This window comes from Mus caroli, unplaced genomic scaffold (genome assembly GCF_978045245.1).
Source record: "Mus caroli unplaced genomic scaffold, Mus_caroli_1 scaffold_9, whole genome shotgun sequence".
Lineage (NCBI taxonomy): Eukaryota > Metazoa > Chordata > Mammalia > Rodentia > Muridae > Mus > Mus caroli.
The window spans coordinates 28,222,360-28,242,425 of record NW_028227264.1 but is presented as its reverse complement, the minus strand read 5'-3'; the positions used below and the strand labels follow the sequence as shown (position 1 = coordinate 28,242,425).

The 20,066-nt window shown below is 39.3% G+C and overlaps 1 protein-coding gene across 5 annotated transcripts in view; it reads left to right on the top strand.

The window, feature by feature from the left end:
* Trmt11 (tRNA methyltransferase 11) overlaps nt 1-18,168 on the top strand; it is a 60,154-nt gene extending 41,986 nt beyond the window's left edge. Inside the window, exons 12-14 of one of the 5 annotated variants that reach the window (XR_015048380.1) lie at nt 4,679-4,799; nt 16,197-16,640; nt 17,651-18,168. Coding sequence is in view for 3 of the 5 variants with exons in the window: in XM_085842720.1 (XP_085698846.1) it covers nt 4,679-4,799; nt 15,692-15,841 (271 nt within the window). In the remaining 2 variants the exon portion in view is untranslated. The other 4 variants (XR_015048381.1, XM_021174883.2, XM_085842720.1 and 1 more) reach the window with 4 other exon arrangements.
* The last annotated feature ends 1,898 nt before the right edge of the window (nt 18,169-20,066 follow it).

The window sequence follows — 20,066 nt, the reverse complement described above, 5'->3', positions numbered from 1 at the left end:
TCAGTGATTTCTAGATGCAAATGTGGGTGCTGCATACAGAGGACAGCTTTTACAGCATTTCCTGTACAGTAAAAGTTAAGGATTTAAGCTAACTATATTTCCAAAGACCTTAAAAAGTAGCTACTGTACATTTCTTCAGTAACTTTTCTAATAATTCATACAAGGAAAAAGGGGAAAAATGCCCAGACCCTTATAGCTACAAGGATGTTTAAAAATAGACAAAGCACGTGGCTGTAATCCTAGTACTCAGGCTCCTGAGGCAGGAGGATCTCAAGGTTGAGGCAGCCTGGGCTACATAGTAGTTTCAAGCCAGCATGAGCTACCTGGGTGTAAAACTTGGTATCAGTTTTTTTTTTTTTTTGGAAGTTTTTTTTTTTGTACAAGGTATTCTAATCACCATTTTTCCTTCCCCAACTCCTCCCAGATCTTTCTCACCATGTCCCCTCACCCTTTCTTTCTTTCTAGAAAACAGGCAAACAAACCATCATTTAAACAAAAAAAAAAAGGAAGAAAAGAAAAGCACAGGAAATACATAAAACACAAAATTGGAAACCATGGTATATATGCAAAAGGCTAGTAAGACACACACACACAAGAGCCCAAACAAGACTAAAAATTGATATATTTATAGACAGAACTTTATTCAGCTGTTAAATTAAATTATGAAATATGCGAGTAAATGGAGGGAACTAGAAAAAAAGTCCTCCTGACTGAAGTAACCCAGACCCCCAAAGACAAATAGTATATGTTTTCTCTCCTATGTGGATGTTAGGTTACTGTTTAAGCATTCGATAGGCGTGCTACAAACTGTAACCATAGAGGTTAGGTGCAGAGTAAGAGACAAGTGGGGAGGTGGGACAGGGAAATCTCTCAAGGAAGGAGAAATAATAGGGCACACATTTGGGATTGGAGCAGGGGATTAAATGGGGGGAGGGATGGAAGAAAGAGGAAAGGGAAGGAGTATGGAAAGGAGCAACTAACACTTAGAGGTGTTAGAGAGTCATGGAAGCTGAAGAAGCTTAAATTGTTTACACACATAAGAGATGTCTAAAACGTATCACCAAATAACAGGGGTGACTGTACCCCAACGAGACGTGAGTGCCAGGAATAAGATAGAGCTAGTTTGTTTTTCTTTGTAGACATTTCATTTGGGGATAGATTTCTTCCAGCTGTGTGGCTAGCTCAAGTGGGAAGAGTACTGTGGAAATCCACTGGTTGATTTGTGTCAGTTATTTCCAGATCCTCCCATGCTCCTTATTAGATCTCTGTTGTCTCTTCACTACATTCTGATAGTGGTGGGTTTAATAATCACGGCTTCCTCTGGCTGAAATGAAACTGAAACAGAGCAGAGATTCGTCTCAGAGCTGCAGAGCTCCTGAGTGAGTCCACTTGCTTGCTCAGGTTCCACAAATCCATGGAGCTTTTGTTATCTAATTTCTTTTTGCCAACTGTTAAACTGGCTAGAAATGTTCTTTGTGGAAGATAGAAATCCAGCTGCTGGTGTTATTGATAGAAGTGACAGCAAGGCCAGCAAGGTGGCTTGCTACGTTGCACAGGCCCGGTGACCCAGAGTTTGATTCCACAGACACCAGGCTGTAGAAGGAGAAGATCCCTGAAAGTTGTCCTCCAAGCTCAACAGGTGTGTGTGGCACCTGTCTGCACATGTTCATGAAATAAAGTTTTAAAAAGTAATATGATTAACAAACATATATCAAAACGTCAGTTAAAATAAAGTGTGGGAGCTAGCAGCATGGCTTACCAGTTACGAGTGCTTGCTGTTCTTCCAGCAGACCTGAGGTCAGTTCCCAGAACCTCCACTGGGCTGCTCATCACTAGCTTCCTCCAGCCCTGGGCCTTCTGTGGCCTCTGAGGAAACCCACACACAGGTAGCAAACATACACACGGAGACACATAAAATATAAACGATGGCCAAGGAGCTTAATAACATGTCTCAAGTTAAGATTTTAGGAATATATTTTAATGTATTCAGTAGATTTATAGAAGAGAACATCTTTTTGTCCTTATCTAGGAAACATAGAATGATTCCTTAAACAGTTCAGTGGTCAGTACATTTGCAGTCTGTCTTTCAGGCAGGAGGTGAAATATATAACATTTAGAAAGAACTTAATGTTTTCTAGGAAGAAGAGTGACTGAGAAGTGACTCATGGAAGAGCTAGAGGCTTATGTGTGTAACTGTTTTGCTTTTAGAATCCTCTTGGATATCATTTGCATTCATGCATTTCCCACTATACACTTCTCTTTCCTGTGGTTTGTAGTATTTCCACAAAATTGTGCAACCGTCCCACTATAAAGACAACCGCTCCACAGGAAACGTCATTTACTCCCAAAGAAACCCCCAAGTGGAGCCACCCCTCCTCCTGCCTTTAGCAACCACTGATCTAAATCTGTGTGGTTTGCCTGTTTGGTCTGGTTTCCGTTTTAAATAGGTAACTTAAGTTACAGGGAAACAGTAGTAAAATCAGAGTTAGGTATTAATATAATTGTCTAGGCAAGGTACAGATTTAACAGTTGGCAAACAGTCCACTAATATGGAATTTCGTATACACTGAAGACGTTTTTAAGCTACTATTAAATTTTTCAGTATTATTTTGGACATATGTTTTCCATTGATTTGGTCATTCATATATAAAGTTAGTCCTCTATACCTGTGGTTTCTATATCTGGATTCAGCCAATCTTCAATGAAAAATTGAATTTGGGGTATAATAGTTTTACACATACTAAATCCAAGACTTCTAATTCTTACCATTTTCACAGTAGTTCAGTAGAGCAAGTACCATTTATATTTGTGTTAGGTATTCTGAGTAATCTAAAGATGATTTAAAGAATACAGGAGATTATACATAGATTATGCAAATGTCTCCTGACTTGCGTGACTCTTTGGATTACTGTATAGGGTAGGAGGTGTCCTACAACCAGTCCATAAATACAGCAGACTGTAAGAGGCTAATGAGAAAGGAAGTTTCTCACAGTAATGTTGGGAGTCCAAAATAAAAAACCAACCTCCAAATATCTTTATATGCTGTCAAACAAATCCTGTGGTTTGTGCCTACCATACCCCACTCAAAAGAGAAAGCTAGCTACTGGCAACTTTGTTTGAGCAATATTAGCATTATTCATGTCACTTAATATTACTTTTAATTACTTTTTACAGGTGAATTTGATTTATATTTTTAATTTATAGTTATGTAAGAAGCCTAAGTATAAAACATTTTTATTTGTGTATATTCAAGTGTCTTTTCAAAACACGAGTCAGTATACATAGAAGGTTTCTTTAAAGGGTTGGAATATGAGGCCAACTTACATTACATAGTGAGAAGTAGGATCCTACCTAAAAATAAGTGTATATTCTTAAGCATGACACTGTTTTAGAGACCCATGGGTTATACTGTGTATAAGCTTAAGTTCAAAGCCATATTTTCCTCTTTGTTTCTATTTTTAAATTTAGTTTCAGTCATGATGTAAAATATATTTCTTCATGTCATAAATATTTCTATGAGGATTCTTAATTTGATATGGACTAGTTTTATAAAAAGTACATTATTTCTGTCTGTAGAGTAAGTGCTAAAGACTTTTTAGATGAGAAAAAACCAAAATGGTCACAAGTTCCCTAAGGAATAGCCAAGAATGACTTGAAGAGAATTCCTTCCTCTGATAATGGGGTGAAATGCAGCTTGTGTGCTGCCTGGTGAGTGAGTGGTGATGGTTTTGAGCATGTGATTGAGACAGTGAGGAGGAGGTTGTTGAAGGTCAGAGAGACATCGAAAAGTCCCCAAGAGTGGTGGGCAGGGTGATGCTGACACATTAGATAGAGCAGCTAAGCTGGTTCAGGGTCCTTCGCCATTACCTTTCCCATTTAGAGTCTGAGGTTTAGCTCATGTCATAAATGTGTGCAGAGACAATTCAGAAAGGCATGAAGGTTTGCAAAGAAAAACTAAAGCCTGCCGCCAGTGCTCTCAGGCCCTCCCTGCTGCTCTTCTCTCTGCTCCAGCCGTGTCCCACAATTAACTGGTGTCTTGTTCTGGGCTCTATTAGTGCGTGCATTGTCCTGTGATGTAGGGATTGGTCATCTCTGCTCATGTCCTAGAGTAACGCTTCCATGACTCAGGGTCATAGCCTCAGTGTCACTGCCTAGTGACTGTGACCTGGGCACTAATATACCCTGGAGGTTTTATTTGTACTTAGCTATCTGAATTATTTTATAAATAACTTTAGACTTATTTACACATCTTATAGACGTCATTAACATTTTTTTTTTTATTGAAGACATGATAATATTCTTCAGATGAATCATGGTCTTGACTGTCAGGGAGTTGCTCTGATCTGCACTTCTGTCTGATCAGCTTTTGTGGACCCTTTAGGGCATAATCATCATCTTGCAGTTTTGTGGTTTGTTTGCTACTCCTCATTAAAACATACATGTGTATCTTCCCTTCTCTCCTCCCAGCTCCCTCTGTCTGGTTCCCTTTCACTGTCTTGTCCTGTCTGTCTTTGTATTCTTCCCTTTCAGGGGTAAAATACTGAGCTACATCTTTTGGTGCTGGTACTTATAAAATATTTGTAAAGTACAAGCAGATTGCTTATGGGTTGTACGACACCACACTTGATTTCGGTGGTGCCTGTTTGATTGTTCCTAACCGGCAGCTTCCTGTCTTCAGGTACACTGAGGAGATGGTGCCTGGGCACCCTTGCCTGAGACTCATCAGCAACTGTGAACAGAAGCTTTCCAGTCACACAGCAAGGCGCTTGATCACCATGGAGAAGGTGAAGGAATTTGAGGTAAGTTTCTAGTATAAATAAATTCTAGTCAAAAATCCAGATCTTTGTAAATAGTTTTCCTGAAGTACTTCGAGATGTTCGTCTTGATTCTGATTGTATAGTACAGTAGGTAAGTTGAGGAAGAAGCAGATGTTGAACTTGGTGCACTCGGCTGTGGCTGTGGTAGGAATAGGAGAGTGGTTGGTTGGCTTGAAGAGCAGAAGAAACTCACCCATGCCTTAGGCTTCCTCAGATTCCTGTTGCAGAAACAGAACTTCTTGCCTGCAGACCTGAATGTTTGTAGTTACTATTACAAAAGTGTATATGTGCACACATATACATACCATAGCACCCGTGGAGGTCACATGACACCTGAGGGACTTGGCTCTTTTCTATCATGTTGATTCCAGGGATTGAACTCAGGTCATCAGGTGTGGTGGTTAAGCATCTTTACCCATTAAGCCACCTCACCGGCTGATTGGCAGATTTTAGTCGAGACAGTGATTCTTTATATAAGGAAGAAGATAAAATTTTCTCATCTATTAGGTAATATCAGTAATCCTATTCATCTATACTTGTATTCTCACTCCTCTCTCTCTCTCTCTCTCTCAGTCTCTCTGTCTCTCTCTCACTCTCTCTCACATGTATGCGCTCGCGCGCACACACACACACACAACATATAAATTTGAGAAAGAAAAGTTGTTTTTTTTTTTTTAAAGATTTATTTATTTATTATATGTAAGTACACTGTAGCTGTCTTCAGACACTCCAGAAGAGGGCCCCAGATCTCGTTACGGATGGTTGTGAGCCACCATGTGGTTGCTGGGATTTGAACTCTGAACCTTCGGAAGAGCAGTCCGGTGCTCTTACCCACTGAGCCATCTCACCAGCCAGAGAAAGAAAAGTTTTAGTAACATTTGTTACTTTCTATCCAGATTAGAAGTGATGTGAATAGTACCTCATTTAACGAGGCTGCAGTGACACATCAGAATGCTCTCTCTGCTGTCCTCTCTGGACTAACAGGCTCTCAAATGCACTGACTGTTTCGGCCAGCCCTGTCTGCTTAGGGCATGCAGAACAGGGAGATTGTGTCTGAGTATTTTGTAATGCCCATCTCTAGTCTCTATTTGATTTGTTATCATTTGATTTATATCTCATAGGCCTTTCACAGTGGTGACTTAATCTATAAACTGCCCTTGTATCTGTCGCTTTACATCCTTCACCCCTTCCCATTTGTAATTGATCTTTAACTTGGAGCCTGGTTGGCTCTAAATTAACTATTTACACTGACATATTTGGTTTACGCCAACAGATCTGAATCTCTCTCCATATCTTAATCATATCTTCTAAATAGATTTTTCTAAAATATTACATTTTGCTACTTTATACAAGTGTTTTAGTTGTTTTTGTTATTAGATAATGTTTATAAAGTTTTCACACGATATAAATTATCCTCAAAAATCAGGCTCCAGTATCAAAACTTTAAGGAAACTAAGCTATTCATCTACATAAGTAGTTGATGATTATCCACGAGATGTGTGGGTATTTATATTTTGGTGTATATGTACATGTGGTCTGATGAGAATGCATGGCTGTAGTAGTTTAGAAAAACCAACCAGCTGCTCATATTCCAGCTTCATCTTATTAAGTGCATATTCAGATGATAGAATCTGTGGAATGGACATGATTTTCATTGTGTTCCAAACAGTTATGTACTTATATTTATTAAGGTATATCAGTACAATTATTTTATAGTAACAACTTGTTTTTCTTCGAATAATATTTTACATTTTGTACTGGATAATTTGCCAATAATTCTTTGTGGAAATCAAATCCTTTCCCAAGTATGATGATATACCATTAGCTGTTTAGAATATTGAGAAATTCCTGGAGTGCTTTCTGTATTTACTGGCACAATGACAGCCTCAACAAATGTCAGTTTTGAATCCAGCAGAACCCTGTTATCTTACTGTCCATTGTAGTTGATTCCTCTGACTCTAAACTCTGGGTCTGATGGTGCTAATGTGTTCGATACTTCTCTTTATAGAATTGCTTCCATGTACCAGCCAAACTTACTATTTCCCAGGAGTTACTGTACTGTTCTTGAGGCTATTTATGCTACGTAGAAATATTGTAGTAATTATGGAATCTAGAAAGTTAAACCTGAGTGAGTGTAAGAATCAAGTTAGTATTTCTATAGCAAATATCTGGAATGCTTCGGAAGACAAGATAATGCTTTCTCAGCGGCGTCTAGTGAGATGACCATGTGATTTTTTTTTCTTTGAGTTTGTTTATATAGTAGATTATGTTGATGGATTTCTGTATATTGAACCATCCCTGCATCCCTGGGATGAAACCTACTTGATAATGATAGCTGATTGTTTTTGATGTGTTCGTGGATTCAGTTAGTGAGAATTTTATTGAGTATTTTGAAATTTGAAGTTCTCTTTGTTTGTTGGGTCTTTCTGTGGTTTAGGTATCAGATTAATTGTGGCTTCATAGAACGAATTGGGTAGAGTACCTTATGTTTCTATTTTGTGGAATAGTTTGAGGAGTATTGGAATTAGGTCTTCTTTGAAGGTCTGATAGAACTCTGCACTAAACCCATCTGGTCCTAAGCTGTTTTTGGTTGAGAGACTATTAATGGCTGTTTCTAGTTTTTTTAGGGGTTGTGGGATTGTTTAGATCATTTATCTGATCCTGACTTAACTTTGGTACCTGGTATCTGTCTAGAAAATTGTCCATTTCATCCAGGTTTTCCAGTTTTGTTGACTATGGGCTTTTGTAGTATGATGTGATAATTTTTTTGGATTTCCTCAGATTCTGTTGTTATGACTCCCTTTTCATTTCTGATTTTGTTAATTAGGATACTGTCCCTGTGCCCTCTAGTTAGTCTGGCTAAGGGTTTATCAAAAATCTTGTTGATTTTTCTCAAAGAACCAGCTCCTGGTTTGGTTGATTTCTTTGAATAAGTCTTTTTGTTTCCACTTGGTTGATTTCAGCCCTGAGTTTGATTATTTCCTGCTGTCTACTCCTCATGAGTAAATTTGCTTCCTTCTGTTCTAGAGTTTTAGGTGTGCTGTCAAGCTGCTAGTGTATGCTCTTTCCAGTTTCGTTTTGGGGGGAACTCAGAGCTATGAGGTTTCCTCTTAGGACTGCTTTCATTGTGTCCCATAGTTTGGGTATGTTGTGGCTTCATTTTCATTAAGCCCTAAAACGTCTTTAATTTCTTACTTCTTTGTTGACCAAGTTATTATTGAATAGAGTGTCGTTCAGCTTCCACATGTATGTGGACTTTCTATTATTTATGTTGTTATTGAAGATCACCCTTAGTCCTTGGTGATCTGATAGGATGCATGGGATAATTTCAGTATTTTGTATCGGCTGAGACCTGTTTTGTGACGGATTATATAGTCAATTTTGGAGAAGGTACCATGAGGTACCTTACTCTGAGAAGAAGTTATATCCTTTTCTTTTAGGATAAAATGTTTTGTAGATATCTGTTAAGTCTATTTGTTTCATAGCTTCTGTTAGTTTCACTGTGTCTCTGTTTAGTTTCAGTTTCCAGGATCTGTCTGTTGATGAGAGTGGGGTGTTGAAGTCTCCCACTATTATTGTGTGTGGTACAATGTATGGTTTGAGCTTTACTAGAGTTTCTTTAATGAATGTTGATGCCCTTGCATTTGGAGTTTAGATGTTCAGAATTAAGAGTTCATTTTGGTAGATTTTATCTTTGATGGGTATGAAGTGTCCCTCCCTGTCTTTTTTGATAACTTTAGGTTGAAAGTCGATTTTATTCAATATTAGAATAGCTACGCCAGCTTGTTTCTTGGGACCATTTGCTTGGAAAATTGTTTTCCAGTCTTTTACTCTGGGTAATGTCTATCTTTGTCCCTGCAGTGGGTTTCCTATATGAAGTATAATGTTGAATCCTGTTTACATAGCCAGTCTGTTAGTCTATATGTTTTTATTGGGGAATTGAGTTCATTGATATTAGAGATATTAAGGAAACGTAATTGTTGCTTCCTGTTATTTTTGTTTTTAGAGGTGGAATTATGTTTGTCCAGCTATCTTCTTTTAGGTTTGTTGAAAGATTATTTTCTTGCTTTTTCTAGGGTGTAATTTCCCTCCTTGTGTTGTAGTTTTCTGTTTATTATCCTTTGAAGGGCTGGATTTGTGGAACGATATTGTGTGAATTTTGTTTTGTCCTGGAATACTTTGGTTTCTCCATCTATGGTAATTGAGAGTTTTAGCTGGGTATACTAGCCTGGGCTGGCATTTGTGCTCTCTTAGGGTCTATATGACATCTGCCCAGGATCTTCTAGCTTTCATAGTCTCTGGGGAGAAGTCTGGTGTAATTCTGATAGGTCTGCCTTTATATGTTACTTGACCTTTTTCCCTTACTTTATTTATATTTTTAATATTCTTTCTTTATTTAGTGCATTTGTTGTTCTGATTATTGTGTGTTGGGAAGAATTTCTTTCCTGGTCTACTCTGTTTGGAGTTCTGTATGCTTCTTGTATGTTCATGGGCATCTCTTTCTTTTGGTTATGGAAGTTTTCTTTTATAATTTTGTTGAAGATACTTACTGGCCCTTTAAGTTGAAAATCTTCATTCTCATCTATACCTATTATCCGTAGGTTTGGTCTTCTCATTGTGTCCTGGATTTCCCAGATGTTTTACGTTAGGATTTTTTTGCATATTGCATTTTCTTTGATTGTTGTTTCCATGTTTTCTTTGGGATCTTCTGCACCTGAGATTCTCTCTTCCATATCTTGTATTCTGTTGATGATGCTTGTATCTATGGCTCCTGATTTCTTTCCTAGGATTTCTATCTCCATAGTTGTCTTCCTTTGTGATTTCTTTATTATTTCTACTTCCATTTTTATATCCTGGATGGTTTTGTTCAATTCCTTCACCTGTGTGTGTTTTCATGTACTTCTTTAGGGTTTTTTTGTGATTCTTCTTTAAGGGCTTCTACCTGTTTACCTGTGTTCTTCTGTATGTCTTTTTGGGAGTTATTAATGTCCTTCTTAAAATCTCTACTAGCATAATAAGATATGATTTTAAGTCTAAGTCTTGCTTTTCTGGTTGGTTGGGGAATCCACGACTCTCTGTGGTTGGAGTACTGGGTTCTGATGATGCCGAGTGGTCTTGGTTTCTGTAAGATTCTTGCATTTGCCTTTCACCATCTGGTAGTCTGTGGTGTTATATGTTCTTGCTGTCTCTGGCGAGAGCTTGTTCTTCCTATGAGTCTGTAAGCCTGTGTCAGCACTCTTTGGAGTCCAACTCTCTCCTGGCAAGACCAGTGCACAGAGGGCTGTGGAACAGCCTTACCTCTTGAGTGCAGATGTAGACCTGTAGGACCCTGTCCAAGCTGCTCTGCTGCTTCTGTGGCCTGTGCTCTCCTGAGTGGACCCGCCTTAGAGAGACAACGGAGAGAAAATCTTATGTGTATTTTTCCTCAACAAAGAGATGTATAGTTTAATGAATACCTGTGAAGTGTGTCTAGTGGAAGCACTGTAAAGTCTGTTCTGACCTTTGCAGTGACCAGTTCTTACTTTCCTTTGAATTTACCTTTAAGCAAAACCAGCAAAACACATATACATCTTTACTAATTCTTTACATGGATTTTGGGAATTTTATAAAGTTTCACAGGATCAGCATTATTTCAAAATTAAAGTGGAAGTGTACAGCTACTTGCTTTTCTATGTTATTCATCCTTTGCTCTTTAAGAAGATAAGATTCTTGCTTCTTGTTAGTTACAATTAAATATAAAATGGTGTTTAACTAATTGTTGTTAAACTTTGGTCTGTTGACTATTCTAATATTTGACAGTTTTCATTGATAGAGATATAAACTTTAATTAATACGTATAGGAAACGTTCATACTTCTGTATCATCATGGTATACATGGATGTCCACAATGCTTATTTTACACTAAAAATACATTATGTTCTGAGTGTTAAATGCCCAAAGTTCATTTATTAATTATCCATCATTCTGAGACTCTAGATAAAATTGTAATATATCTTCATAGACTTTAGGCATCATAATATTTTGAAGTTTAATTTTATAAGGAACTGAAAAAATGCAGATACCAGGATAAAGTTTTTCACCTTTACTGTGTTCCTATTAAGAACAACACGACAGATTTAATGGTATTGGATACCAGACTTTTGACCTGCTTGTCCTTGGTTTGGAAATGGCCTAATGTTGTTTATAGTTTTGTAACTTTAGCACAAGTGGTTTCTATGTCTACCATCCAGTACCAGATGCAGAAGGCTGGGAAGCCATGATAAGGAGAGCAGGATTTTTAAACAAAAGCTGAACATGGGTAATTACCCTGGAGCTGAACCGAGGCCCCTTATGTTCAGTGCTAGCAGTCACTCTAATTTCATCCTCCTCTGCCTGTTGCCTTCCTTCCACCACTTAGCTTTCTTCCTCACACTCTCTAAGGATTGTATCCATGCCTGACTTTCACCCGCCAGTCTTGGAGTCTTTGCTGACAAATGAGAAGAGCACCCTTCAGTTGCTGGTGCTTGCTATGACAACAGTACTGGTTTTCACTTATCATGGAATGAGTTGTACAAGTTGTTTGTATTTGCATATTTACCATGAAACTTTGGTTCTGTATGAACAGTGACTTAATATTAGTGACGTAGAAGAAATCGTTATCTTATTATCGGGAACTGCAACTTCTAAGATGACTTAAACCTGATGACAATTGAAATAGAAGCAGTTGGGTTTCTGTTAAAGGACTCTAGAATCCTGCAAGCTTATCTCCTGGGTAGGGAGCTCCCTGCAGCTTGAAGAGCAAGCAGTTTTTAAGTCCATGCTTGTCTTTAGGTATGTAAGTGGTGATTTGGAGGTTCTGTAAAACTAGCTCTTAACAGTGAGAAGTACTGTGAAGCAAAATGGTGCGTTTAGTCAGTGTGGGTACTTGGTGGTCAGAGAGACTTTAGAGCTAAGTGAGTGCGAGCTTTCGAGGATGGCTGTCCAGTGAAGGGAAGAAGGTGAGGAGATTCCAGAGTAGGTGCTGTGAGAATGGAGGAAGTTGTGTCACTGAACATATTTTACATTCATTCATTCACCTTTCCCATTTTTGCACATTTTCCTTCCTTAACTTAAACATCGGTTCTCACAGAGAAAGAAATCCATGGTATGCTGTACTCAACATTCGCATTTGTGGGACCATATTTGTCACGTCTTGGGCTTACGTAGACCAGGCTTTGTCCTTATTGTTCATTAGGAGAAAATCACCCTGACTATTTCTATGTAAGCTGTGGGGGTTGTCGTGCCTGCATGAACACAACGCATTTATCTGAGGAGATGTGGCTTGAGGCAGTAGACAGGTGCAATTTGGTAAGGTAACTGTCGTTTTACGTCTGGGAGGGATGAGAAGGGCTGTGGAATATGCAGGGGATCCTGATATTTGTGCTTCAATGGATGCTGGGTGTCTCGGAGAAAAACATCTAGAGACAACCTGAAAAACTAGCAATGCCCATGTGAAAGGCCTTATATACCAGTGTATGCCTCTCCTAGCTATCAGTGATGGCAAGGCTATGAAGGGTGTTTGTTCGTAGAGTGGCAGAAGTGTATGTATTATGACACTGCCTGCCCTTCACTTCAGAGTGAAGGGAAGCTTGAGCTGGGGGTGTTAGCCTGTGACACTCTGACAAGGCTCCAGACCTCCAGAAGTAAAGAGATGAGCTGTGAACCAGAAGTGAGGGGATGTGAAACTGAAGAGGAAGTAAGAGTTTGGGGACGACAGCCGGGCGTGGTGGCGCACGCCTTTAATCCCAGCACTCGGGAGGCAGAGGCAGGCGGATTTCTGAGTTCGAGGCCAGCCTGGTCTACAAAGTGAGTGCCAGGACAGCCAGGGCTATACAGAGAAACCCTGTCTCGAAAAACCTAAAAAAAAAAAAAGAGTTTGGGGACAAGATAGACAGACATAGTGTGATTGATGGTGATGGATAATTGGGGCAAAGGTGCTGGACTCGAGGATGACTTCTGAGAAATCTAGATTGGAACAGTTGAGTAGCTGATTTTCCTGTGTATATCTACATCCCCTTTTCTGCTTTTTCCTAAGAACCATCCACCATAAGGTCTCACTTTCCTCATTATTGTGAGTCTTCCAACTGCCTTGTCTGCTTCTGCACAGTCTCCTTCCATCTCTTTTCCTGGACAGCAGGCTAAAACATTTTTCGGAAAGGGAATAAATAATGAAAATCTAGTTTTTAAAGTGTTTTGGTGACTGTGGAGTTCAGAAATAAATGACAGCTTCTTGGATAACGCCTGCATCACCCTGATCTGTTCCTGGTATTATCACTAGGTGAAGTCGGTGCCACTTTGTCTTCTGTTCACTGCGCCTTAACTTTCAGTCTCCTTTCAGGTTCCAAAATGGACTCGCTTTTTCCATTTTCAGCTTCTTTACATAGAGTTCTGCCTTTGAATGTTTATAAAGTTTACATTATTCTGCAGCTCTTGGATAAGTGTCCTTTCCTTTCTATTCCCACGGGTTGCCAATTCATCCCACCATTTAACACCAGTGTGCTTGGAAGTGTGTCATTGATGTCTGTCTCCCACCAGGATCTGTGAACTCACAGACCTCCAGGCCTTTCCTCAATATATGCAAGTGTATATGGAACCGTTTAGTATATGTGGGACTGTTTATGTGGGACTGTTTGTTTAGTATATGTGGAAGTGTCTGGTATATATGGGACTGTCTAGTGTATATGGAACTGTTTAGTATTTATAGAACTGTTTAGTGATTATTTGGGGCCCCTCATATGAAATACAAATCATAATGAACAATATTTAAACATGTTAAGGAGGAGTAGGAAAAGGTAATTGGGGATAGCTAGAAATTTCCTGTTGGAAATAAACCAAATTTTACCATTAGTTTCCTCTTGAAGTCCGTGGAACAGACTATTTTAGTCCTATAATATCAAGTAGGCTTTATTTCCCGTGTAAAACAAACCAGAAGCAGCTGAAGTGGAAGACATACCACTTTTACTTTATTTAAGGAGGAGGTGAAGGAAAAGAATGGCAGACTTGCACAGGAAGACCAAAATTAGGGAAATTTTACCTAAGTGTTTTCAGCGAAGGATCTTCGCTTCCTTTCCAGTCTAAACAGTGTACCATATTGTTTGAGATGCACTATTAAAGATACATTCTTTCTATAATCCAAAATGTCCTTAGTTCTACTTACAATGGCATTTCCTGTGGTACTGCTTGATTTGTAGTTCCTTTTCTTGACAATTTATTTTCCTTTAAATTCCAGTACAAAGTTATAAGTACCTGAAACACTTTCTTTTTAATGTCCTTGAAGTTCTTTTTTAATGCTGCCTTTTTAATTTAGAGCTAAGTTATACAAAATTTACAATCACCTAGGTGTGATGAAGCTGTAACACCTTCATGCTGGAGGCAAAGGCAGGAAGGTGGAGATGAAGCTGTAACCCCTAGGCCATCTAGGCTGTAAATAGTGACACTGCCTCAGCTGTGCTGGAAGCAGTGCAGCACACACAGTTCACGTGACTGTGGGCAACTTTGTGTGCTTTTCCTTTCTCCTTCTACAGAAGGACTTGTTTTTCACCCAGATGAGTGGCACCACTTGAGAATCTTTGAAGTCTGTCCATCTTCCTAGCTCTGCATCATTCTCTGGATGAAACGGTGTGCATGCATCCTTGATAATCCTGTCTAGTGTGATCATCCTGGCCATAGGAGGGCTGTATGATGGAAGGTGTTCTGAACTGTTAAGACTTTCAGCAAATGAAGCAGGGTGCTCCTGATAGTCAGGTGTACAGTCTTCACAGCTAGAAACAGTTTTTGTCTACATCAGGAAATCCCATGAAGAACAACTATCTGCATTAGCCAGCAGAGGGTAGTGTGTGCATGAAAGTGAACCACTGGCTTGTGAGGCTCCTTTGGCAAGTGTGTTAGAATTCCTAGATGGCGTATGTGTACAATTAGCAATACTGATAGGACAGTGGTTACGAGGCTCTGTCTAAAAGCTGAGATCTAAAGTGTGTGCTACCATAACGTTGCTGTTCCACGAAGAATGTCCTTTAAATGTCAGGCTTCATTTTGAAGGACCCACTAATCTACCATGTGGGAAATTGACTGAGTCATCTATATGTGTTCACATAACGTCTCGTTTTTTAAAAGGACAGAAGAATAATGAGAAAAGCATTGAGCCTTTGATGTGTGACTTGGGCAGCAACCCCACAGTGCTGCTTCCCAGCTGTATGCCTTATGGCAGATCGTTCAAGCTCTTTCAATCTCTGTTTCCCTATCTCCAAAACACAGATGAAATGAATGCAGGAAAATTAAATAATTACCATAGACAAGACCCAGTTGGTAACAAATATAGTAGTTCTTTTATGAATGAACCCGTCTCTTTCTCTAACATTTACAATTGCCGATTGTCTTTGAAAGGAGAGAGGTGTGAGAGCTATTGGTTTCTGATGGTTTCTGTGTTTTCCTCCCGAGCTTAGTTACTGGCTGAGAAATGACAGGAAGCAATAGTGTTATCAGATGCAAGGTTTACTTAAGGAGGAGTTGATACGAGAGAGAGCTGCAAACTTCCAAGGGAAGGCAGTTGTTCATTTCTCTTTGACACACGCTCTTACCGACAGCGCTACTACTCCTAAAGTGGGCATTGTGGCCTTACTCTTCATCTCCACAGCTTTCACTTCTGTGGTTTCCCAGCTGTGACTTTTTACTTCATATGCATGCAATATTTCTGTTCATTAGAAATTTACAGAATTGTGGTTCTGCAATACATAAATGATAACCATGATTGATCTCCGTAGGTGGGTGTGGAACTGTTAGAAAAACCAAATATCAAAGACCTTGAGTGAATGAAGAAGGTCAAAGACTGTTGCTTGAGAGTACCCTTTCCCTTTCAGAGAAGCATGATGACCTTCAGGATACTGAGTGAAGCCTACCCCCCAGCTCTTCCTGATGGAGATGAGAGGCAGTGTGAACAGAGGAGAGTACGGTTTAAAATATGTAGAGCTGAATGTTATCACCCAAGTGTGAGCCTTAAGAGGAACTGAAAGACCTATGGGCGAGGAAAGAAAACAAATTGAATTTGCTGTTTGTTTTGAATTGTGGTGATGTCATTCTCTGTGGCATCTCTATGTGATGATAGATGTTCCATGAGGAACCTTTTTCTGTTAGGATATTCCCACAGAGGTGGGAATGTTAGCCAGAGTCCCTGAATGTTGGTTTACTTCAGAGCAAGACTTACTGCTGCCATGTCCTTGGCTGCCCAGGGAATTCGGAGCTTTGGGATTCTAGGAGTTTCTGTAATGTTGTATTTCACAGCTGGGGGATAGTTCGTTTTGAAAGTGGATATTTGAGCACAGGACTCATACATTTACTCAACACAGATTTCTCTCTGTTTCTCAGAATATGAAGAGAATGCATCTTTTCCCTGAGCACCTGACATTTTGACGGCTAATGATCCTATCAACTGTCTGCCGGCTATATACTTCTGCTGCCTTGTCTCTGTGGCATTGAGGAAAATACATCTTGCCCTTACTGCTCAGAGTTCTTTTTTATGAGCCTATATTGATTGCTCAAAATACTGGTGTGTCATTTTCAGCCATGCCTACAGTCAATTTGGTCACCTCTGGTTCTGTGTCAAGAGTTTGCCTCATTCTTCTCCTTTAGTTCAGTGATAATCTATTTGCCAAGCTATCTCTTTGCTCCATGAAAGAAACCCGTTTTCCACAATGTTTGGCTCTTATCTTCTCCCTCCTTGATGGATTCATATTAGAAGCTGGGATGAGAGAGGGGCACTGCCTGGCACTGTGGCATTCTGCATTTCTCTCTGCAAAGTCCTCACCACAGGTGCAGTAAGGTGTTCCTGCAGGTAACTGTGGTGTATTTTGAGAGGTCCTATGTGACTATGGAAGCCATAAGGAGAATAGTGGGCAGAAAGGCAGAGCTAGGAGGGAGTTGCAGCCAGTGTTTGACTCTTGTGCCAAAGAAGAAAACAAGACTCGAGCCGGGCGTGGTGGTGCACACCTTTAATCCCAGCACTCAGGAGGCACAGGCAGGTGGATTTCTGAGTTCGAGGCCAGCCTGGTCTACAAAGTGAGTTCCAGGACAGCCAAGGCTATACAGAGAAACCCTGTCTCAAAAAAACAAGAAAGCAAGACTCCATTCAGGGAAGTGCTATATGAATTTACAGTAAATTTCCAAAAGTCTATGTGTAGTTGAATGTGAATTTAAAGAAATACATAGGAAATGGAACTTTATTTCAACTTAGGTTTCTATTTCTACTTGAAATTGTTTGTGAGATTGTGAAACTAATGTTTCAGGTTTCTGTCAGTCCTCTCATCTAACCCAGAATGTGTGGGGCATTCTGACCCAGATCAACTCTTTCAATGCCCAGTGAGTAATCTGAGTTCCAGCCCTTATTTAGCTGTGAAGTCTATAGGCGTGGAACTCCCTAGTCACCCCGTATGTGCATCTCTTGTGTTGGAATCTCTTGTGCTGATGGAATGTGGACACAGTTTGAAGTTTTGTGTAACTTCATGACATTACAAACTGCCACAGTTTCTTGGTGTATACCTTCTTTCTTGACTAGAAGCTCCTTTGGTATTATCCACAGCCCAGATGATTTCAGGGAATGTCGAGATAGTTGTAGGCTGACCATGTTCCTTCTCTTTGCCCAGTGAGGTGAAGTAATGTCACTTGGAATTCCCAAGTGTGATGCAGATGTAGGGTGTGTATTCATACTGTATAGCCAAGCAAATGTATTGTGACTTGCTTAGAGAATGACTAGTATGGTTACAAGAGGTTTATAAAAGAAATAACTTACATGTCTTTATATTTTGTATTTTCTATCCTTCCAGAACCGGGACAAGTATTCACACCTGCTCAGTGATCATTTTCTGCCGTACCAAGGACATAATTCTTTCCGTGAGAAATATTTTAGTGGTGTAACAAAAAGAATTGCCAAGGAAGAAAAATGCAGCCACGAGTGAAAACTCTGATGCTGACAATCAGGAAAGAAGAAGCGTTTTACAAAAAGGCTTTGGATGGGAATTTGTGCATATGATTTACAAAACCTGTGCTGATTTACAATTTTTATATAAATAACTGCTATTAATCAAAATTGGATAATTTCAAAATGGTCTTTGTTTTAGAGACTATTTTGATGTATATGTCTTTTGAGCCTTGTTAAGTGTCAGGGACTGATATGTATATAGAGACAAAGTGTTTATATTTTTACAAAGACAATATTGTATCTGCCACATACATGGTAGGTAATTAATAGTGATTTAGAACTTACTCATTTTGTAAAGTTGCTTGGTTTGACTTTTAGTTGCGACTGTTTTTCATTGACACCAATAAACTTTACTGGGAATTTCTAAAAATTATGTGGTACTCAGTATTTCTCATGGAGTGTTTAACCATAAATCCCATATTAGTCATAACAGTGGCCATACAGAGGCAAGGAAACCTAAGTGCTGAGAACTGTGGAGAATCCAACCCCAAGACCTCCACGAGGGCCCTTGTGCTTCTGAAGGTGTCTGCTCCTTGGATTTGCTCTTGCATTCCTAAAACTTGACTGTTGGTCATGTTAACTAACTACCTTCAATGTTTGGTTGAGAAAGTTACATTTAAAAGCAGGCAGGGCAGCTCAAGTCCTTGACGGCCACGCAAAGGCATTGAGTTTCATCAGTACTCACTGAGACAGAAGCTGTAGTTTTCTTGAAGGAAAAACTTTGCTGAGTCTATGTTATGTCCATCATAGAAATACCTTTTTTGCAAATCACTTTACCCATTAATTCTAGCTGCTAATAGCTTTCTGCTTTTGGTGGTACCTCAGTGAGGTGGCAGTAAATGGATACTTTCTTTCTAACCAGAGCCTATTTGATTTGTGTTGTTTTTGTTGTCGTCATTATTGTACTGTGACTGCTGGTTTTATGAACTCACTGTATTATCTTGCATGGCTTAGGAGCCACAAAATGACCAATGCTGTGCAGAGGTCAGGCATTTAGTTGTGCTCTCCTTGTCACGTGCACCTGATTTCAGCACATCTAAAGTCTTTCCTGTTTATTTGGGATGGTCTTTGTGGTACACTAGGGGAAATCTAAAAGTGTTCATGGGTAATGTATTTGTAGTATTCCTGTTATACGTGGTCTTACTTTAAGGTATTTGAGGATATGTGGGAATGGGTATTAAATCTCTAGCTGAAAAAATTGGAATGAGAGATATTTCGTTTAATCCATTTTTGTGGATTGTCTCAAAACTTAAACTAAATAAGTTCTAGAAATTCACAATATTTATACTCTCTCTGCCTACAAAAATGAATTCATAGTAAGAATAATCAAATTACTTTTATTATTATTAATTGAAATCTTTTGAGCATCAGGTTTTTTCCAGCTGTGAGGTTTATTTTCTTATTTTTTTATTAGTAAGTTCAGCTTCCCATTCCTGAAATGTCTCTCTGAGTTTAAACATATCTAATTGTTTTAAAGTTGAAACTTGTAAGTGATGAAGAAACTGTGGCTTCTAATCAATCTTTCTCTTAAGATATAAGGCTTCAGTGCTCTCTCTCTCTTTAAAATTTTTTTATTTTAAGCTGGGCAATGGTGGTACACAACTTGAATCTCAGCACTCAGGAGGCAGAAGCAGGTGGATGTCTTTGACTTTGAGGCCAGCCTGCTCTACAGAGAGATATCCAGTACAGACAGAGCTACAGGAAGAGAAACCCACTCTCAAAAACCCAAAATATTGCCCTCCAACTTTGTTACCTACAAAAAGAGCCTTTACTTCCTACAGAAGTTACAGAGCACGTTGTGTGGTAGATGAGCTTCTCTTCCTGCGCTTGCCGTAGGAATCTCTCCTGACAAGATGCCCATGGTCACAAAACCCCAGAGATTGAATTTTTATCCTGGAAGGGAACAGTAGGTGGTCTGTGGACTGGCCTACTTAATGTTTATAATAGGACAAAGTATATAATTTTATTTCTGGCGTATATTAAATAGCCATGAAACCCAGGTGGTTACCTCAGCGGAGTCTCATCAGAAGCACCCCCTTCCAGGCCATTTTTGTTGAGTAATCCTTTTTCCTGTGATAGCTGAGCAGAAATATTGGAGTAGGTAGTCTTGTTTTTCTTTTCTTTTCCTTTTGTTTTAGTTTAAAATCTGGTAAAATTTTCTCGATCTCTTCCTGCCTAGCATGAGTCTTTTTTGAGCCAATTTGCCACCAGTTTCCTTATGATTAACTCTTTAAATATGTGGACTGAGCAATAAAACAGTT